General features: G+C 42.1%; 1 protein-coding gene across 3 annotated transcripts in view; it reads left to right on the top strand.

Annotated features, from left to right (window-relative positions):
* LOC126260095 (oocyte zinc finger protein XlCOF6-like) overlaps nucleotides 1-23,601 on the top strand; it is a 186,082-nt gene that overhangs the window by 141,954 nt on the left and 20,527 nt on the right. For 2 of the 3 annotated variants that reach the window (XM_049957319.1, XM_049957317.1), the window contains one exon: nucleotides 6,163-6,309. The exons of the other annotated variant lie outside the window; for it this stretch is intronic. In XM_049957319.1, coding sequence (XP_049813276.1) covers nucleotides 6,163-6,309 — 147 coding nt within the window. The remainder of the gene's footprint in view (nucleotides 1-6,162; nucleotides 6,310-23,601) is intronic. 3 annotated transcript variants of the gene reach the window in all.

The following is a 23,601-nucleotide window of genomic DNA, read 5'->3' as shown; positions in this document are numbered from 1 at the left end:
ATGAGTGCTTCACAGCTGGCACCATCCGGATCCTTCATACCAATACCAGATTTTCTAACCATGCAGGTCGGAACTCTCCCTGCAATATATCCTACATTTCTGTAACCCTGGGCTTCACACTGCACTAGTCTTATCCTTCACCAAAATAACCCCTTCTGTGCTTCCACTCCACCACAACACAGCATTATGACCCACCAATACACTCACAGTCTTTTTTTCCTCTTCTTCTTCTTCTTCTCCACCCCCCCCCCCCTCCTCCTCCTCCTCCTCCTCTCACGCAAACCTCACTACTGTACTGGCAGCCCTACCTGGTCCCCACCACATCTACGTATGCTCCCACAGCCAGCATTGTGTGTCCTCCCACCCTTACCCTGCTACCCCCCCCCCCCCCCCCCCCTCTTACTGCTCCAGTCTCATCCTGTCCTCCATCATCCATTTCAGATTGTCAGATTGCTTCTTCCATAAGGCACAGTTGCAGTCTGGCTTCAGCAACATGCGTCAGTGGTTTTGTGTGCGTGTGTGCGTGTGTGTGTGTGTGTGTGTGTGTGTGTGTAAGCAAGTAATCACTGTACTTATTACTTGACTGAGTGTGTAGAATGAAGGCTTTCACGACCAGGTGACATGGCTGTTGATATACTTTCCGGGATGTGAGGTCGTGGTCCAAGAACTTTTCTGCTCCTTACGTTTCGTCCAGAACTGCGCTGGACTTCCTCAGAGGCACTGCTCCGCTGAGTCTTGCCGACTTGACTGAGTGTGTTTTCTACTTCAGAAATAGGTCTTGTAAATGAAAGCTAAATGTGTGGCAGTCCTTTCATTGTGTTTGTCTGCGACTCATTATCTTCTCTGTTGTTCCATCTTGGGCTTTCAGTAGTGATCTTTCTTCTGTATATTGTGCTAGACTAACTTCTGTTGACATTTTTGTTTATTTACGTGACGTGTTGTAGAATTATGAATGCTTGTTCCAGTTATCTAATTATTTTTATACTTCTGATGCTTACAGACAGTAACATAACATGGACAGCTACTTAGTGGCTGCTAATATTATTCTTATAGTTCTTTTTCTGCCATTTACTTTTTTGTAACCATATAACTGCTTTCACTTCTCAAAAAACTTAGTTTGTTGTCTTCTTTTAATGTTATCCACTTTACTAGACTTAAGTGGTTATTAAACATCTGTGTATGCTTTAATTAAAGCATTCATATACACAATTTGTTCTCCCTTTCCAAGAACTAGGAATTTCAAGCGTGCAGGCTCTCATTTTCAGGTTTTTCCAAGCAGTAGTAAAGCAACATACAGAGAATTAGTTGGCTATGTCATTGACATATAAAAGTTTTTTAATGATGTAATTTCTTGGACAAAATCGGAAGATGAGAGCTCAATCTTGAAACACATTGTTGATGTAAGTGTATAACTATTTATGTGGTTGAAATTAAAATATATACGCCCACAGAAAGAAATCGCATCTCCAGAAAAATAATTAATGTAGTGTAATGAAATTTCAGGACTACATTTGTTAGGTAACATTCTTAAGTAATTAACATTGCAAGATCACAGGTTAATGTAAGCGTGAGATAAGCCATTGCAAATGTGAAATGTTTGTACAGTAATAACCGGTGTAAATGCCAGAATGTTGAGTACGAGCACACAAATGTACACGTATTGTGTAGTACGGAGTTCCGTGCCGGTTGCACTCGGTCGGTCAGTACGGGGATGATGCCGGAGGTTTTGTCTGACGATGTGCTTCGTTAGACAGATCTGATGATCGGAGAGATCGAGGCAAAAGTTGACACTCTGTAGAGCATTTTGGGTTACGACAGTGATACGTGGATGAGCCACCTCGAATGCTGTTCGTGAACGACAGCACAACAGGTCGAATCACCAGATTAATGTACAAATTTGTAGTCGGGCCACATGGAGATAACCTGGAGAGTGCTCCTGCTATCATAAGAAATAGCACCACATAGCTCCAGGCGTAGGTCCTGTGTGTAGCACGCAGAAATGGGGTTGCAGGCACTCGACTGGCCTTCTCTTAACCGATGCACGGCCATCTCTGGCACCGAGGCTGAACCGGCTTTCATTAGAAAACACGACAGACCTTCAACCTGCCCTCCACTGTACTCTCACTCGACACCACGGAAGTCACAAATAGCAGTGGTTTGGGGGCTGTGGAATGCACACTACAGAGCGTCTGGCCTTTAGATAACAAATTTGTAAGAGTTCACTGTGGTGCCAACTGCTGCTCAAGTTGCTGCTGCAGATGCAGTACAATGTGCCAGAGCTGTATGCCAAACACAATGCTCTTCCCTCTCAGTAATGCCATATAGCAGTCTTCTTGCCATCCATAACACCAATCCTCTTGTGACTATACAGTCTTGTGACCGCCGCTGCCAGCAGTCGTGTACATTGGGTACATTCCTGCCAAGTCTTCCTGTAATATTGCCAAAGGAACATCCAGCTTCTCATAGCCCTATCCCACGACCTCGTTCAAACTCGGTGAGTTGTTGTTAGTAGTGTATTTGTCACCTTAAAGGCATTCTTGACTAATGTCGACTAACCGTGACAAAACTCTTAAGGCCGTTACAGTGTGTATTTAAAGCAAACCTGATTTGCATCCTCGCAGTGGGACTACAAGTGACTGGTGTGACATTTGAATAGACGTATCATTCAGATGTAAAAACATACCTGCCAACTTTTGATTCATTTTGAATACATAAGAATGAAGAAACTTACATTGGCTAAGTCACACCTTGAAATTCCATATCTGACTGTCAGTCACTTGATCGACACACCTGTGGGTTTATGGAATTGCGACGAGTAATCAGTATTTGCACGGCAAGCGAAGCTGATTTGTAATACTGTGTGAGTTACGTAATACACTGGATGATGATAACCCCTCAGTGATAGCTTGTGAAGAGCAGATTGTTCTGTTCAACAGGAAATATGAATTAGGTGATAAAAAATATGATGATTGGAATATTTGCAGTATACTGCTTAATACAAATGTTTAAAAACATCTCTCATTGCAAAGAGGACATATTGAGCAGTGGAGAATTTCTTACTGCAACTACTGAACCTGCAGTTTTCATCAAGTGCTGACATAGTCTCTCTCTCTCTCTCTCTCTCTCTCTCTCTCTCTCTCTGCGTGTGCGCCTTGTCTCTATAGTGGGTAGATGGGTAGCTTGTGTCCAGAATTTTTTTTATTGTGGCATTAACATTTTTGAGATTTAGCACAAGTCTTACTCAGGCACTGCCTATGCTGGTGCACATATGACAATCAGATGTCTCAAAAGGGTGAACTTAATATATTGTTAGAAGAATTTAATCCCAACACTTAACTAACAAATGCTTGAAGTGAATAGGAGAAGGCAATGTAAATGAAGGAAAAGGAAACATAGAAATTGCTGAATGTGCATATTGCTACCCACCATAAAATGGAGATGTTGAATCACAGGCAGGCACAACAAAAAAGACTGCTAGACAAGTATGCATTGGCCAAAAGGCCTTCTCCTGATACACTGTCTTCTTGCAGAATATTACTTTTAGTCTTTCTTTGCATTTTTATAAAGCAGTAAATTCTCATCATACAAAAAGTTTTTTCCATTACTTAGTTGAAAGAAATTCTGCTGGATCTCTTTTCAAAGTATGTGTGAAGCCATTTGCAAAGTAAAGCATGTTCCATTATACAAAGTGGTGGCAGAAAACACACACAAAAGGAGGTTATAATTAGGCAAGCTTTCAGAGCCAGTTGCTTTTTCACGCAGAAGGATTGAAGTGGAAGGAAGACAGGGGAAGGAAAAGGACTGGAGAGGTGTAGGAAAAGGGATAGATTTCAGAGCAGTCTTCTGAACCAGGGGTCAGGGGAGACATAGCAGACAGGATGAGACGGAAAGACTGATTGTTAGGGACTGCACTGGACAAGATTTGAAACGCGAACTAGTTCTTGCGAACTGGTTCTTGCCACCCACCTGGCCTTACTTTACATTAATTTCTTGTATCTCAGCACCTCGTAACACTATCTACTACTTTCTTCGCTCTGTTTTAGTTTTCTACATCTTTCATTTTTTTACCTGTCTATCTTTCACCATCCCTGTTCCACTTCTGTCACATAAAATTCATTTAGCTTTTCACTCTCCATAACTCGTACACAATGTTTTAGCAGTAATCTCCGTCTTACACATTACCGTGTCTTCCACCTTTAAGCTCTCAGGTTTTCAAATTTCATCCGGTGCAGTCTCCAACAATCAGTCTTTTTTTCTCATCCTTTCCAATAAGTCTCCCCTGACCTGCAGTTCTGATGACTCTTCCAAAATCAACCCCTTTTCGTAGACATCTCCAGTCCTTTTCCTTCGTCCCTCTTCCTCCCTCTTCAAATCCTTTTGGCTGGAGAAGAAGCCACTGGCTCCGATAGTTTGCCTTGTTATAACCTTTTATGTGTATGTTCTGCTGCTGCTTGGCGGGTAGCTATAATGTGTATCCAGTTACATTATATTGTCAAAAACTGATTGTTTTCATTATACAAAGATATTTGTTATAAAATTTTGAGACAGAATTGCGTTCAGGAGATGAAATTTTTGTATATGTATGTTGAGAGTTCTAAAAAGTAAATCAAACTACCCTTGCTTTGTTTGATGCCTCCCCCTCGCATGTTTGTCTGCCCTGTACCTTGTGGATCCATGTCATCCTTAATTTGACCTCCTGATGGTAAATATTGGTCAGCAGTTGTCTCTGTTAGTTTTATCCTTTTGATACAAATCTGTTTGTTACATTACAAAACTAACAAAACATACTGCTAGCAATATGCTTTTATCTAACTCTACAACTCATTGCTTTGAACATAAAGGGAATTTTTGTACTTTAACATTACTGTTTCTATGATGATCTGTGTACCGTGTGGCCTCCCTGTCGTTTGACCAGTCCGTGACTGTACAGTGGACGTCATCATCATAGTACATTAGTTTTTTTATCATACTTCTACAGAAAACTGTTCAAGGTGAAGGTGCTATATGGAAGATGAAAACATTTATTTCAGAGCTGATCTGTGTGACAAAAAATCTGGACTTTTGTGCCACAAACAAGAGTAGGGTCACCTCTCCAGTGGTCCCTTGTATTTCGTTAATATTGTCCAGTAGTAATACGATAGCGGTCACCATTTGTAATAGATCTAGCATATGAAGGTATCATGTTCTGGGATGTGGCAAATGAACATAATGAGACTTTGTGAATTATCATTTTGATTTCATGGGACATTGTGTGTAAGCTAGTGTGGTACACTCCATGCACAATTTTTATGGTGATGTAGGCCTTCACAAGGAGTTTCGTACATAACAGTGTATGATACTTTCTGGCAGTGATTGTGCCCATTGCTAAAATTAGTGTTAATTGTGTTGGAATATGCGAGCCAGTTGCTACTTTAGTGCATACGTGACAATAAAAGACAGCTAAAATAACTGGGCACATGAATACCATTTAATACAAATGTCTAAAAAAAAAAAGTAATTTGCCACAAACAAAAGGGCCTGTGTGAACCAAAATGTCTCTCCTTTCTGTTAGTTGGACTTGGTGTTGTATGTTGCAGTGAATACAATATTGTATGTCCCTTTGTGATGAAGTCTGTGGTGTGTATAATGTGCAAGGCAAGTTTCTACTGAACAAAGATACAGAACTGGCAGCCACAAAACAAGTGTGCTATATTACCTCACATACTTTGGATGAGCCATGTGCTAGTTCAACCAATATCAGAAGAGCATTGTGTGTTTAGATGATATGTAAACAAACAATTTACACTTCTTTTATGACACTGTGTTTCAATACAGTTCTGAAGTAAATTGATTTGCCTGTAAAATGTTCATATCACCTAGTAATCAGAGCAGGTGTATCAAAATTAACTAGAAATAAAGCTGTGAAATGGAGGCTCAAAGATGTCCAGGTATCTTTCAAAGAGAATTTGTCATTATGTGGAACTTGCCCATAATACTAAGATTTCATTAATTTGGTTGTGATATTTAATTGTAATAACATACAGTCAGCATTAAATACCTGAATATAATTACTGGAACAAAGAGGAATATGTGGATGCCTTATGTCTTCATGTTCTAAGAATATTTTTAACATGGTAGATTGACACATTGTACTATTTCTCATAACAGTTTCTCATCCGATAGGTCAGAGAAGATGATAAACTTCCACTACAGATATGTATAACATGTATTGATAAATTAAACTCGTGTCATGAATTAGTCAGTTCTTGCTTGGAAGCTGATGCAAAGTTACGAAAATTATTCTGCATTGAAGATGAAGAATCCATTGAAGTAAGTATGTGTGTTTTTGTAGTATACCACGTTCCACCAAATACAGAATTGTTTGTCTAGAATGGCTGTTAAGTCCTCCAAAATTATAAGCTTTCTTTATATTAATTTTTTATTGAAAAGTCCATTCTGCCTTCCTGCATTTTTAATAAGTCATTAGTTAACAGGATAATTAATGCATAAGAGGAAAGTAGACTTTGCACGCTTGCGCATGCCTGCTCCCATTCTCGCACCTATCCACCCACTCACCGGTTTACACACACACACACACACACACACACACACACACACACACACACAGGTGTGCACGCACTACCATCCATCCAACCTGCACCAACTCCTTTTACCTTCCAGAAAATCACTGTGTCACTGTTGGGAACCACTAGATTCTTTTTAAGCCTTAGTTATATTAATCTGTTGCTGGACTTCTCTCTAAAAAAATGTTAAACTTCCAATAAAAGTTATAGCTGACACCATAATTAACTGTTTAGAACTGAGCTTTTTATTGCTTGTTGCTAACGTTTGGTTACAAATTTTTATTAGAAATTTTAAGATAGAAGCTGGAATGCAATCGCAGTAAAGTGGGAAGGGGGAGTGGGGGGGGGGGGGGGGGGGGCAGGAGGGAACCTTTCACCCATAGAAGACAAGTAGAAAAAAAATATATTTATATGAGAAACCACTGGTGACGCAGAGGTTATATTTTCCTATTCCTCTGACCAAAACAAGAATTGTTTGATTGTATACATGATACATTGAATTGCAGACAGGCACAACAAAGAGACTCTTACACATTAAGCTCTCATCCAAAGCATTCTTAAAAAAGAAAAGGATTCACAGAAGCAGATACACCACACGCACACGTGATCGCACTAGCTGGCGCTGTGTGTGTGTGTGTGTGTGTGTGTGTGTGTGTGTGCACGCGCATTTTCTTTTCTGAAGAAGGCGTTGACCGGAAGCTTAGTGTGTAACTGTCTTTTCATTATGCCGGTCTTCAACTCAGCATGTCATCTTTACAGTGAGTTGCAATCTATCCTTTCCTTAATTGGTGATATTCCAACTTGGACTTTTTATTGTTTAATTGTTTGTCTATGACTAACTAATGTAATCAGAACAAACAGTCCATTCTTAGCAAAAGAGTGAGTTTATGTTCAATGTAGTGACAGTTTTTACTTTCAGTAACTTTTCACTAGCACTGCCTTTGTCTACTTTTGGTTCCTTTGATTGATTAATTAATATTTCTGGGTGAACACAATTAGAAGAAAAGCATGTAGAAAAGAAGTCCTGTGGACTCGACTAAGGTTATTCTGTCTCTTGCTGACTGAACATTACTCTCAGACTGAGAGACTAATTCGGTGTGTGGGCCGTTGTCCTCAATTACAAAAATTTCATATACAATCCAAGCTGTGCCATAGCATATTATATTTTTTTTCCAGGAAAATAGCTACTGTCAAATCCATGCTCTCCACATATAGGGCCAACATAGTGAGTACAGTGAGTAGCATAAGACACTTCTGTGAATTTTGTGACAATTATTTGCAGTCCAGTAACAAAACTTGTTTTTTTTTTTTGTACAAAAGGATCTTTATATTTTCCAGTCTCTTTCACTGTTAACACCATTGTGTTAAGGAGTGCCTGAGAGTTATGGTTCAGCATTCCACTAGTACTTTCTGCAGAAATCCTGAGGGCTGTGAGGGTTGACTGGTATATGCCCCAACTGCCTCCACACTTCCCGATGTTTTTATACTCTTGTCAGATGTGTATATTTGATGAAGCACTCGTGTTTGAAACCCAGAGCAGGATGATGATTCATTCAGGTGTGGGAACATGTCAGCCACCTCTGAAGTGGCTCAGTAAGTGTCCGTGTTTCACAGTACCATATTACTTGGTGGAGAACATTCTGACAATGCAACCATTGTGAGTAATTGCTGGATTACTGTGACACAACCAACAAAAACTTATCAGGCCCCATCTATATCTCTCCATAGCTGTAGTAAATGTTAAGGTTATTTTTGCTGCAAAATTACCTAAATTCACATTTCAGTGGGGACAAATACATTTTCAAACTTTTTGGTTGCTGAATGAAGTGATGAGAAATTGATTGCACTAGTTGTTGCATTTTAATCCACTACAGTAAAAAGAAATTAACTTTTGTGGTATACAGTCCATTGAAACACCCGAGGGATGTAGACTAAGTTACTTATCAGAACCGAACATAATGAAGATCTCCTTTGTTACAACAGAATTGTTGAAGAAAATTCCCTGTTTATAACAACAAAAATAGTCAATTATTTATATTAATGTAAACTAATAGATAAAATGTCTACTCGCCAAGTGGCAGCAGGGGAACACACACAAAACGCTTTAATTTTTACAAGCTTTCAGAGCCAGTGGCTCCTTCTTCTGGCAGAAGAGTTGAAGGAGAATGGAGAGAGGTGAAGGGAAAGGACTAGAGACGTTTAGGGGAAGGGGCACTGTTCAGGAAAGTCACCCATAATCCCGGGTCAGGGGAGAATTACTGGACAGAATGAGAAGGGAAGGTTGAATGTTGGGGACTGAACTGGATGAGAGCTTAAGGTAGACAACAAGGTAATATGCAAGACAGAGATTACTACTACAACATCGTGAAGAGTGAAAAACTAAGTGCATTGCATATAACAGAGCTGGGAGGGGGGACGGCAAAAAATGGAAAAGTCAGAAAATGAAAGATGTAAGTAACTAATATTGAATGAAGAAAGTAGTAGTTACTGTGAAGAGATGCTGAGATGGAAGGAATTAACGTAAATTAAGCCTAGGTGGATAGTGAGAACCAAGGACATGTTGTAGTGCTAGTTCCCACCTGTGGCGTTCTGAGAAACTGGTCTCTGGGGGAAGAATCCAGATGGTGCATGTGATAAAATAGGCACTGAAGTAATGACTGTCTTGTTGTACAGCTTGCTTTGCTACAGGATATTTTGTGTTGCCTTTATAAACCCTCTGACTATGCCCATTAGTCTCGACTGATAACTTGGTGGTAGCAATGCTTGTAAAAGGCTGGAAAATGTGTCGTTCACAAGTGGCTCTCTCTTTGATAGTAATGTTTTGTCTGTTACAGGGTTACTATAGGTGGTCGTGGGAGGGAGCATAGGACAAATCTTGCAGCAGGGATGGTCACAGGGATAGGAGCCATAGGGTAGGGAGACAGGTGCAGAAGGAGCATAGGGCCTGACAAGGATATTGCGGAAATTGGAAGGGTGACGAAAAGCTATATTAGGTGTAGTGGGCAAAATATCAGAGAGAATGGATCTCATTTCAGGGCATGATTTCAGGAGGTCATGGGCTTGTCGGAGTAACTGATTAATATGTTAAAGACCAGGGTAATACTGGGTGACTAGAGATGTGTTCTGAAGTTGTTTTTTTGGTGGGATCAGCAGAACTGCTTTTGAGCTAGGCTATTGGGATAATTATGTCCAGCGAAAGCTGAAGTGAGAGTGGTGGTGTACTGCTGTAAAGAGTCTGCATCTGAACAAATACATTTGCAACAAATGCCATTGCTGTTTGGGAGGGAATGTTTGACATGGAAAGGATGGCAACTGTCATGTGTATATATATATATATATACCTGGCTGCAACCCTTCCTTCCATCAGTCCCTATACCAGTTCCAAACTGAACAATCCATTGCCCTCACCCACCTAATCCTTCACCTACACATCAACTCAGCCAATGAACACACCCGTCAACTCCTATCCTTAATAAAAGTCCTTAATCTTTCCTCTCCCACATCCACACCGGCTGTTCAGAGCATCCTCCTACAGGCCAACCGTAAATTAGAATAGCATGCCACCCTCCACCTCAAAAAACTATCCAATCTCCTGGTTTCCCACCTCCGGAAAGGCAACTCACTCACCCTTCACAACCTTTCCAGCAAACCTCAACCACCTCTCATTGCACACAAACCCAGTCTCTCCCATCTACTCAATCTCCCACTTCCAGCTCCACACCCTCCAAAACCTCAAAATTCCTTTCAACACAATCTGGAACCACAACACCCTAATTCAGTAGTTAACCTTTCCTCCAAACCTCTCTCCCAATCCGAAACCTCTGTCCTATCCAAAGGCCTCACCTTCAGCCCCACTCCCAGATTCAACCAAACAGCCCTCGTCAAAGATTTACTGTCCTACACCCGTACTCTCTGCTGGAAATATCACTTTGCCACGAAGAAAAATGATCCTAATCCTACTCCTAATGATCCAACTCCCCAAGACACCATCCAAATTGAACCCTGCCTGGAACAGTTCCGTCCTCCGTCACAGCGGGACCCACCTCCTCTTCCTCAAAATCACCCTCTCCAAACCTTCCAGGAATTTCTGACTTCCAGCCTTGCATCTCAATCCTTCTTAAAAAACCTTAGTCCTACACCCAACATCACCACTGCTGAAGCCCAGGCTATCCGTGATCTGAAGGCTGACCGATCCATCGTCATTCTTCCTGCGGACAAGTGTTCCACGACCGTGGTACTTGATCGTCGGGAGTATGTGGCTGAGGGACTGCGTCAGCTTTCAGACAACACCACATACAAAGTTTGCCAAGGTAACCCCATTCCCGATGTCCAGGCGGAGCTTCAAGGAATCCTCAGAACCTTAGGCCCCCTGCAAAACCTTTCACCTGACTCCATCAACCTCCTGACCCCACCGACACCCCGCACCCCAACCTTCTACCTTCTTCCTAAAATCCACAAACCCAATCATCCCGGCCGCCCCATTGTAGCTGGTTACCAAGCCCCCACAGAACGTATCTCTGCCTACGTAGATCAACACCTTCAACCCATTACATGCAGTCTCCCATCCTTCATCAAAGACACCAACCACTTCCTTGAACGCCTGGAATCCTTACCCAATCTGTTACCCCTGGAAACCATCCTTGTAACCATTGATGCCACTTCCTTATACACAAATATTCCGCACGTCCAGGGCCTCGCTGCGATGGAGCATTTCCTTTCACGCCGATCACCTGCCACCCTACCTAAAACCTCTTTCCTCATTACCTTAGCCAGCTTCATCCTGACCCACAACTTCTTCACTTTTGAAGGCCAGACATACCAACAATTAAAGGGAACAGCCATGGGTACCAGGATGGCCCCCTCGTACGCCAACCTATTCATGGGTCGCTTAGAGGAAGCCTTCTTGGTTACCCAGGTCTGCCAACCCAAAGTTTGGTACAGATTTATTGATGACATCTTCATGATCTGGACTCACAGTGAAGAAGAACTCCAGAATTTCCTCTCCAACCTCAACTCCTTTGGTTCCATCAGATTCACCTGGTCCTACTCCAAATCCCATGCCACTTTCCTTGACGTTGACCTCCACCTGTCCAATGGCCAACTTCACACGTCCGTCCACATCAAACCCACCAACAAGCAACAGTACCTCCATTATGACAGCTGCCACCCATTCCACATCAAACGGTCCCTTCCCTACAGCCTAGGTCTTCGTGGCAAACGAATCTGCTCCAGTCCGGAATCCCTGAACCATTACACCAACAACCTGACAACAGCTTTCGCATCCCGCAACTACCCTCCCGGCCTGGTACAGAAGCAAATAACCAGAGCCACTTCCTCATCCCCTCAAACCCAGAATCCCCCACAGAAGAACCACAAAAGTTCCCCACTTGTGACAGGATACTTTCCGGGACTGGACCAGACTCTGAATGTGGCTCTCCAGCAGGGATACGACTTCCTCAAATCCTGCCCTGAAATGAGATCCATCCTTCATGAAATCCTCCCCACTCCGCCAAGAGTGTCTTTCCGCCGTCCACCTAACCTTCGGAACCTGTTAGTTCATCCCTATGAAATCCCCAAACCACCTTCCCTACCCTCTGGCTCCTATCCTTGTAACCGCCCCCGGTGCAAAACCTGTCCCATGCACCCTCCCACCACCACCTACTCCAGTCCTGTAACCCGGAAGGTGTACACGATCAAAGGCAGAGCCACGTGTGAAAGCACCCACGTGATTTACCAACTGACCTGCCTACACTGTGATGCATTCTATGTGGGAATGACCAGCAACAAACTGTCCATTCGCATGAATGGACACAGGCAGACAGTGTTTGTTGGTAATGAGGATCACCCTGTGGCTAAACATGCCTTGGTGCACAGCCAGCACATCTTGGCACAGTGTTACACCGTCCGGGTTATCTGGATACTTCCCACCAACACCAACCTATCCGAACTCCGGAGATGGGAACTTGCCCTTCAGTATATCCTCTCTTCTCGTTATCCGCCAGGCCTCAATCTCCGCTAATTTCTAGTTGCCGCCACTCATACCTCACCTGTCTCTCGACAACTTCTTTGCCTCTACTCTTCCACCTCGACTGACATCTCTGCCCAAACTCTTTGTCTTTAAATATGTCTGCTTGTGTCTGTATGTGTGGATGGATATGTGTGTGTGTGCGAGTGTATACCTGTCCTTTTTTCCCCCTAAGGTAAGTCTTTCCGCTCCCGGGATTGGAATGACTCCTTACCCTCTCCCTTAAAACCCACATCCTTTCGTCTTTCCCTCTCCTTCCCTCTTTCCTGATGAGGCAACAGTTTGTTGCGAAAGCTTGAATTTTGTGTGTATATTTGTGTTTGTTTGTGTGTCTATCGACCTGCCAGCCCTTTTGTTTGGTAAGTCTCATCATCTTTCTTTATATATATATATATATATATATATATATATATATAACAGAGGGAAACATTCCACGTGGAAAAAATATATCTAAAAAGAAAGATGATGAGACTTACCAAACAAAAGCGCTGGCAGGTCGATAGACACACAAACAAACACAAATATACACACAAAATTCAAGCTTTCGCAACAAACTGTTGCCTCATCAGGAAAGAGGGAAGGAGAGGGAAAGACGAAAGGATGTGGGTTTTAAGGGAGAGGGTAAGGAGTCATTCCAATCCCGGGAGCGGAAAGACTTACCTTAGGGGGAAAAAAGGACAGGTATACACTCGCGCACACACACACACGTATCCATCCACACATACAGACAGACACAAGCAGACATCCTTTCGTCTTTCCCTCTCCTTCCCTCTTTCCTGATGAGGCAACAGTTTGTTGCGAAAGCTTGAATTTTGTGTGTATATTTGTGTTTGTTTGTGTGTCTATCGACCTGCCAGCGCTTTTGTTTGGTAAGTCTCATCATCTTTCTTTTTATATATATATATATATATATATATATATATATTACTGTTGTTAGTTAGTAGGTTTGATGTGGATGGAAGTGTGTAGCTAGCCTTCGGTGAGGATGAGATAAACATCAGGGAAAATGGCAGGGAATTCAGAATAGGATCATGTGAAATTTAATTGGGAGAAGGTATTAAGAGATTCCAGGAATTTTTAACAGGTCATTCTCAACGTGAGTCCATATGGCAAAGATGTCATCAATGTATGTAAACCAAACCGGGAGCTGAAGGCTTTTGGATCATCTACATACATTGTCACTAATCGACTATTTTCATTTTTATATTAGCCCTTGTAGCCATCATTCCTTCTTATGTAGTCCTCTTTTCCGTCTTAGTTGTTATCTGTCTTGTTCAAGCTATTGTCTGTTTTCTACATTTTATGCTAGTATTCCAATCGTTTATTTACCTGTGCCACCCGGATTTATCAACACTTTGCCTCTTTAAAATTTGACTGCTATTTTCTTTCCTAGCCTCCACTTACTCTGTTTACGCAGTTGTTTCACATTTTTGTGTGTTTGTTTTTCACCAAACCACTCTGATTGACTTTTACTACCATCTCCTACATTACTTTGTTTTCCAAGCAAAGTAGTTTACATTATCTCCTGTGACTTTCTCTTTCTGTTTGACCAGTTTTTAAAATTTTGTCTCCTTTCACGACTTTGGCTATTTCCCCACCCCCACCCCCTTGCCCGCCCTTGCCCCCCCCCCCCCCCACCCCTCCTACCACCTCCCATATCATTTTTTCAGATCATATAGACCACTCTTGTGGTGAGAAGTTCTTGTCTACTCATGCCTTTTGTTAACCATTGCCCGTTCTCACAATTTTCGTGCAAAATTTTCTGATTTTTCTGAATTTTTTTCCCTACTTTTCTTCCGTTTGTATCTTTTTCCACCCTCTGCCTCCCATTTATGCCACTCCCACCATTTCTATCACTCCAAACTGTCATCTCTTGTCATGGTGAATTCCATCAAATATTACATGTTATTTTCAAATACATGCCTCTGCACTGCCGAAATTAAGGTCCCAAATTCTGTTTCTGGAAACCTGCTTGTCCCTTGGAGTTACACCCAAAGGCCTGACTTTGAAAGTTCCTATTTCTGGATGTAATCCTACTCCACACCACCTGTTACAGTTTCAAATACAGCAGTCTTTTGCACATACCCGACTAATCTGTGACCATTTTGCCTCATTTGCCAATTTCCACTCCACTAGACTTCTCGCCTTCTACAAAATCTTGCAGTTATCTGCCCCTCATGTTTCTTTGGAGTGTATCATCTGCCAAGCCAACTTCAGACTGCAACAACTTGCCAGACTTAACCTCAAAAAGCTATCTCACCTTCTCTTAAAGTACCTCAACAATAATGTTCCCCTTCTTGTCCCACTGCAGCTTCCTAGACAGCCACACCATCAACCACCACTCCTCTTCTGCAAACCGAGCTTGGCCAGCCTCCTCAATATCCCACAGCCTTCACCATTGCCTAGCAGACCAGTACAGTGTTCTCAACCTCTCTACAACCCCCCCCCCCCTTTTGGTGAATTATGAATTATCTTTATTATCTAAGGGTATCACTTTCAGCCTTAAACCATGCTGCTTTCGTGAAGGACCTACTTTCTTTTACACTTAGTGTCAACTGGAAATATCACTTTGCAACCCAGTCCCAAAACCATTCAAGCAGCAAACCTGACACTGAACCCTGCCTTGAACAGTTCCGACCACGGTTCCAACTTGATCCACCACCACTACCTCAGAATCATCCCTTACAAATTTATAAAGAATTCCTCACATCCAGCATTGCTTCACAACCTTTCCTCAGGTCCCTACAAAATGGCCGTAACCTGTCCTCTGCAGATCTCCAGGCCCTATGTTCCCTGAAAGCTGATGACCCCATCATTATCCTCCCAGCATACAAAGTATCTACAACTGTGGTGCTTGACTTACAGGAGTATCCAGAATGAGATTTTCACTCTGCAGTGGAGTGTGCGCTGATATGAAACTTCCTGGCAGATTAAAACTGTGTGCCCGACCGAGACTCGAACCCGAGTTCGAGTCTCGGTCGGGCACACAGTTTTAATCTGCCAGGAAGTTTCTTACAGGAGTATGTTAGTGAAGGTCTATGCCAGCTGTCTGACACCTCCACATAAAGCATCTGCCATCAGTATCACATCCCTGTGATTCAAACTGACCTGCAGTGTCTCTTAAAAACCTCAGGCCCATCACAAGGGCTTACACCTCAATCCATAGAACTTCTTACCCCACCCAAACCATGCACTCCCACATTTTACCTTCTTCCTAAGATCCACAAACCCAACCATCCTGGCCATTCTGTAGTTACCAGCTTCAAAGCACCTACCGAACTTATACCTGCCTTAGTCGATCAATGTCTGCAAAGCATAGCACAAAGACTTCCCTGTTGTATTAAAGATACCAACCATTTCCTAGATTGTCTGAAATCTGTGTGTGTCCTACTCCCACTACACACCTTGCTCCTTCTATACCATCACCACTTATGTACATAGTCTGTCTGCTGCTAAACATTTCCTCAGTCAGTGCCCACCTGATTCCAAACCTATGACATCTTTCTTATGCACCTTCATCAACTTTATACTTACCAACAATTACTGCACTTTTGAGGGGTAGACATGGATGGCTACTTCCTACACCAACCTTTCCATGGGTCACTTGGAGGAAGCTTTCCTGGGATCCATTAGCCTTCAGCCCCTGGTTTGGTTTAGATACATTGATGACATCTTTGCCATATGGACTCATAGTGAGGCTGACCTGTTAAAATCCCTCTGTATACTTTCTCCCAGTTAAATTTAACATAGTCCTATTCCGAATCCCATACCATTTTCCTTGATGTTTATATCATCCTCACTGAAGACAAGCTTGACACTTCCATCCACATCAAACCTACTAACAAACTTGCCATCCTTTCCATGTCAAATGTTTCCTCTCATACAGCCTTGGCATTTGAGGCAAGTGTATTTGTTCAGATACTGAGTCTTTACAGCAGTACACCACCACTCTTACTTCAGCCTTTACTGGATGTAAATTATCCTAATAGCCTAGTTGTGCCTATCTGCGACTCACCATCTTCACTATATGGTGAGAAGCAAACTTTCCTTCTCTTAATAGCGTTACATTCCATCCTGGATTTTCCATTGTTTGATTTTAGCCTAGTTCAAAAGTAGATTTCCCAGGCCATCACATCCAATCCTCGTACTGCTGATGTGGTGTCACCGCCAGACACCACACTTGTTAGATGGTAGCCTTTAAATCGGCCGCGGACCGGTAGTATACGTCGGTCTCGCGTGTCGCCACTATCAGTGGTTGCAGACCGAGTGCTGCCACACGGCAGGTCTAGAGAGACTTCCTAGCACTCGCCCCAGTTGTACAACCGACTTTGCTAGCGATGGTTCACTGACAAAATACGCTCTCATTTGCCGAGACGATAGTTTAGAATAGTCTTCAGCTACATCATTTGCTACGACCTAGCAAGGCGCCATATTCAGTTACTATTGATATTGTAAATCATGTACCGTCAAGAGCGACGTTCATCATTAATGGGTTAAAGTTAAGTATTCCACCAGCTACGTCCGTTTTTCTAAATTCTAATTTCCTTGTCCTGTTCCAGACCTCATGCCAGTCTGCGTGAGCTAAAACGCGTGCATTTCGGCCTCCTCTAGTAACACGGTGTTGGCTCTCCTGCCAACCACAACAGCTGATCCCTCCAAAAAAACATCAGAGTAGACCACATTGTCACCCAGTATTATCCTGGTCTTGAATATATTAATCAGCTACTTTGACAAGGCCATGACTTCCTAAATTCATGCTCTGAAATGAGATCCATTCTGTCAGATTTTGCGCATCACACCTAGAATAGCTTTCTGTCGTCCTCGCAATCTCCACAATATCCTTGTCAGACCCTATGCTCCTTCTGCATACATCTCCATACCCAATGGTTCCTACCGCTGTGAGAGTCCTCGCTGCAAGTCTTGCCCTGTGCACCCTCCTGCCACCACCTATTTCTGCCCTGTAACAGGCAAAAAATATACTATCAAAGAGAGAGCCACCTGAGAAATGGCACATCATATACCAGCTTTTATGTAAACACTGTTTGGCCTTTTACATCAGCATGACTACCACCCAGCTATCAGTAAGGATGAATGGGTATAGGCAGAGGATGTATACAGACAACATAAAATATCCTGTTGCAGGGCATGCTGTACAAAATGACAGTCATTACCTCAGTGCCTGTTCCATCACACGCACCATCTGGATTCTTCCCCCCAGACACTAGTTTCTCATAACCCCGTAGGTGGAAAATAGCACTACAATATGTCCTCGTTTCTCGCCACCCACCTGGGCTTAATTTACGTTAATTCCTTTAGGCTCGGCATCTCTTCACTGTAGCCACTCCTTTCTTCATTCCATTTTAGTTTTCTGTATCTTTCATTTTATGACTTGTCTATTTTTTTGCCGTCCCACCTCTCTTAGATATAATGCACTTAGCTTTTCAGTCATCTTAATTTGCGCCCAATACTGTAGTAGTAATCTCTCTTGCATATTACCCTGTCTTCCACTTTTAAGCTCGCAGGTTTTTAAATCTCATCCGGTGCAGTCCCAAACAATCAATTGGTCTTTACGTGTCATCCATGCAGTAAGTCTCCCCTGACCCGCATTTCTGGCCGAGTTTCCTGAATTCTACCCCTTAAGTCGCTAAACCTCTCCAGTCCTTTTCCTTCACCCCTCTTCCTTTGTCTTCAACTCTTCTACCAGAAGAAGGAGCTCTGAAAGCTTGTAAAAGTTAAATCCTTTTGTGTTTGGGTTCTCTTGGCCCCTCTTGGTGAGTAGATTTTTTTAAATCTATTTGTTTATATTACATTATCAAAATTCCATGTTTGACATTGTTAGTCAGTTGACATAAAAATTATTTGTCACCATACTCAGATTTTTGAAGTATTGAAGTGATTCCTCTAAAGTGAATGTAGTTACAAATAAGCAAAATGTTTGGGTGTCATTACATAATTAGAGCCGAGTGGTTTCTTTTGTATTCTAATAAAGTAGCTGTAATACATTTATGTGAATTGTGGAATTTTTGATAACTTGGATATGTTTTTACTAGCCAGTGGCACTCCTCAGGGAAAAATATTTGCAAATTGGTCAAATCAGCCTTTATTTTCTGTTTTAATTTGTAGATGATGCCTGTTTTAATTACATGAATGGAGCAACTTGTCAATTGCACTGAACAGAACTCCTTAAGGTATTGAGGTTTTCATTTACTTTAACCTACATTATGTATATTTTAAAGTGATATTCTTTCTGAATCATCTCGTTCACATTGGTTATTCAATTCATAATTGGGAAGGTATTACATTGCTTCAAAAAGCTCTCCCAAATGTTCTTCAAAATGTTGTTGAAATATTATTGTTCAGATTTCATTTCCCATTTTTATACAATATCAGCAGAGATGGACATAAAATGGAATCTGATTTACTCAAATCCAGCATGCCGAATGGCAATAGGCAGCACCCTCTGATGGTTTAATGAAATTACAAAACTATCAAAGTTGAAGTTGGACAGAAGCTTGTTTTTATTTACATAGTGGCTGAAATTCCATGTAGTTTTGATGGTTTCATAATTTCATTGAATGGAAACATGAGTCACAAAAGTCTAACATCATTGGAAAAGTTGTTCAAAATAATCATTATCTGTTAGGTAAAAGTCTTGTTTTACTGGTTTGAAGAGACCAATGAATACAGATGGCAAGTATATATGGATGTGGAAAATTGTTAGTTTAATGTTCACCTACTGAGTGGCCAATATTTTTCTTAGTGTTTTTGATTATGCTTGTAAGTATTTTATCTCGCTCTACTGTTGACATCACAGTGAGTATATGAATAGCAACTGAGAAATTTGTAGGATCCATATTATAGTCAATGTTAACTTATTGTCTCCAGAATGAGATTTTCACTCTGCAGCGGAGTGTGCACTGATATGAAACTTCCTGGCAGATTAAAACTGTGTGCACTTGCCCGCGAAAGGCAAAGGTCCCGAGTTCGTGTCTCGGTCGGGCACACAGTTTTAACTTATTGTGTTTATCGAGAAAAATTTGAGCTGCTATTGACTTTTGCTGATATTCCGTAACCCTTTTTTTTCTGAAAATTACTCTATTCCATCGTAGTGTGGCGACACAACAAACTTACTATGGCTAATACACTGATTTGGGGGAGGGGGAAGATCGCAACACGAAGAAGTTGTGCAAAATACACGAAAGTTCATAGATGTGTTTCTACATCTGAAAAATAATGTTTATTGAAATTTCATGCCAGTCACACGAGACTGGTGCTAGCAGTGCCAGTATGAGGATGCAAATCAGGTTTGGTTTAAACACATACTGTAATGGTCATGAGCGTTAATTACCTTTGAGATTGGACATGGTGAGTTGGCATTAGTCAAAAATGCCTTTAGAGCAACAAAGACACCATTATCAGCACCTCACTGAGTTTGAACAAGGTTGTGTAATACAGCTATGAGAAGCTGGGCGTTCCTTCGGTTGTACTGCAGAGACTTGGCAGCAATGTACCCAATATACATGACTGCTGGCAGTGGTATTTGCAAAACGACTGGGCTCTAGACAGCAAGAGGACTTGGCTCCAAGTGGCCACATGGCAGTACCAAGACCATGGTGTTCATCATATGGCTCTGAGAAAAACACCAGGAACAGGGATCAGTAGAGAACAGATGTCACACATTTTGTCATTTTTGACAGAGATAAACTCAAGCTGCAGTGTTCTTCTGTGACACATTAGTGTAGAAGTTGGCACAGAAACAGCTAAGTAAAAATCCCTGCAATCTGCACATTTCTTTATATGTAAATTCTGACTTCGGAATTTTCCTTTGTGTGAGACCATGTGTGCAAGATTCGTGCGTTGATTTGAACTTCTAGATTTAAATTTTTGCTTTTCATGTCACTTCTGCATAATCTTTCATTTATGTATCAGTACCTGTTTGTATTATAGTATATTGTGAAATTTCAGACATTCGCAAGTGCCATGATTAATTCGTACTGTTGTTGTCAATTGTAGGCATAAACTTGTTTGTGCTTATTTACGATTTTTGAGAACAGTAGGCCTGTCCTCATTCGATAAAATTGTTTTCTAATTTAATGGTGTGATTACATGAAAAGTTTTTGAGGATTTTTGGATGCTTACAAAACTATATTTTTGTAACTTACTCGTATGAGTGTTTTAGATAACTTATTTCACAGCAAATCAGCATTTGTGATTTACAGTTACTGCCAAAGAATAGATCACTCTGAATTTCATTGTATATCAATGCAAGTAGATGTGCATTTTTGAGAATAATCTAAATTGTAGTAAATTGACGTTTGTGATTTAGTTACTGTAGCAGATATAGTAAATAACATATTGTGTTACATCTAGTTTTCATTTTGAGAGAAGTATATAATATCTACATATATCATCAATAACACTATTTTCAACATCATTAGTGACTTCAAAAAATTTGACAGCCTGTCCCCCCCCCCCCCCCCCCCCCACGCCCCCAATAGAAGTCTAATTTTTTGTACTTGCTTCAATTCTTATAGCGAATTAGTAATTTTGTAGCGCAATAGATTGAGTTGGTAACAGGCTTAATTTAAAGTTATTGGTTCACTGTGCTATAATACGTTGCACCAGCTAAAATGTAACCCAACTGAGAATGCTGTTCTCGAAAATAGGGTGAAGTGGTTCACATTCATAATCAAATGCAGATCTCCGTGAATACTGTCAAACGATCGGCAGCTGTTGCTAATTGGTGTATTGGAGGAGCTCCTGAGAGTTGTGTACCTGTGATAATGGTACCAAAGGTACCTAAAGTACTCTCTTCTCATGTGGATCGTGACTCCTCTGCAGAAAGTACAGAATCTGTCATTAACCGTCCGCTTGACTGTGAGTGGTGTTTCAATGGTAGGTCCAGGCGTCCTGTACAGAGTGGATGAGGATGAGGAAGGACTCAGGGTGTTATACTGATCCCCCTAACCGACAAGTTTGATGTGCTATGTACATCACCTGTTTTGGGGAAACATGTTTTGTTTGGTGACAAGAGAAGACAAACACAAAAGGGTAAGATCTATTACCCTACTGGCAATTAAAACTGCTACACCAAGAAGAAATGCAGATGATAAACGGGTATTCATTGGACAAATATATTATACTAGAACTGACATGTGACTAAATTTTCACACAATTTGGGTGCATAGATCCTGAGAAATCAGTACTCAGAACAACCACCTCTGGCCGTAATAATGGCCTTGAAACGCCTGGGCATTGAGTCAAACAGAGCTTGGATGGCATGTACAGGTACAGCTGCCCATGCAGCTTCAACACGGTACCACAGTTCATCAAGAGTAGTGATGGTGGTGGTGGTTCGTGTTTAACGTCCCGTCGACAACGAGGTCATTAGAGACAGAGCGCAAGCTCGGGTTAGGGAAGGAGTGGGAAGGAAATCGGCTGTGCCCTTTCAAAGGAGCCATCCCGGCATTTGCCTGAAACGATTTAGGGAAATCACGGAAAACCTAAATCAGGATGGCTGGAGACGGGATTGAACCGTCGTCCTCCCGAATGCGAGTCCAGTGTGCTAACCACTTTGCCACCTCGCTCGGTAAGAGTGGTGACTGGCATATTGTGACGAGCCAGTTGCTCGGCCACCATTGACCAGACGTTTTCAGTTGGTGAGAGATCTGGAGAATGTGCTGGCCAGGGCAGCAGTCAAACATTTTCTGTATCCAGAAAGGCCCGTACAGGACCTGCAACATGGCGTCGTGTGTTATCGTGCTGAAATGTAGGGTTTCTCAGAGATCGAAAGAAGGGTAGAGCCACAGGTCATAACACATCTGAAATGTAACGTCCACTATTCAAAGTGCCGTCAATGCGAACAAGAGCTGACCGAGACGTGTAACTAATGGCACCCCATGCTGGGTGATACGCCAGTATGGCGATGACGAATACACGCTTCCAATGTGCGTTCACCGCGATGTCGCCAAACACAGATGCGACCATCATGATGCTGTAAAAAGAACCTGAATTCATCCGAAAAAATGACTTTTCGCCATTCACGCACCCAGGTTCATCGTTGAGTATACCATTGCATGCGCTCCTGTCTCTGATGCGAGCTGATAGTCCATGCTGCAACAAACTTTGTCGTACTGTTCGTGCAAATGGTTGTTGTCTTGCAAACGTCCCCATCTGTTGACGCAGGGATCGAGACGTGGCTGCACGATCCGTTACAGCCATGTGAATAAGATGCCTGTCATCTCGACTGCTAGTGATACGAGGCCGTTGGGATCCAGCACGGCATTCCGTATTACACTCCTGAACCCACCAATTCCATTTTCTGCTAACAGTCATTGGATCTCGACCAACGCGAGCAGCAATGTCGGGATACGATAAACCACAGTCATGATAGGGTACAATCTGACCTTTATCAATGTCGGAAACTTGATTGTACGCATTTCTCCTCCTTACACGAGGAGGCATCACAACGACGTTTCACGAAGCAACGCCGGTCAACTGCTGTTTGTGTATGAGAAATTGGTTGGAAACATTCCTCAAGTCAGCACGTTGTAGGTGTTGCCACCGGCGTCAACCTTGTGTGAATGCTCTGAAAAGCTAATCATTTGCATATCACAACATCTTATATTTCGCGTCTGTAGCATGTCATCTTCGTGGTGTAGCAATTTTAATCGCCAGTATTGTAATTGTCAGCAGTTCAAACGAATGGAGAATGATAGTACTCCTTAGAGAAATGGCAGCAAGAGACAGGAAAGGATACCAGGTGCATTGAGTGTATATGCCTGGGGGCCTCATTCAACATGGTGAAGAGGCAGCTATTGAGGGAATAGGGTGCAAGTAACACAATTTGTGGTGCACATTCGAACAAATGGTACCAGTTATCTGGGCTCCGAGGTCATACTTGGATCATTCCGCTGAGCAGTTCTAGGCACTACAGTCTGGAACCGCGCAACCGCTACAGTCGCAGGTTCGAATCTTGCCTCGGGCATGGATGTGTGTGGTGTCTTTAGGTTA

The sequence above is a fragment of the Schistocerca nitens genome, chromosome 5 (genome assembly GCF_023898315.1).
Source record: "Schistocerca nitens isolate TAMUIC-IGC-003100 chromosome 5, iqSchNite1.1, whole genome shotgun sequence".
NCBI lineage: Eukaryota > Metazoa > Arthropoda > Insecta > Orthoptera > Acrididae > Schistocerca > Schistocerca nitens.
The sequence above is the reverse complement of the archived record's forward strand: the minus strand, read 5'-3'. Positions and strand labels throughout refer to the sequence as shown.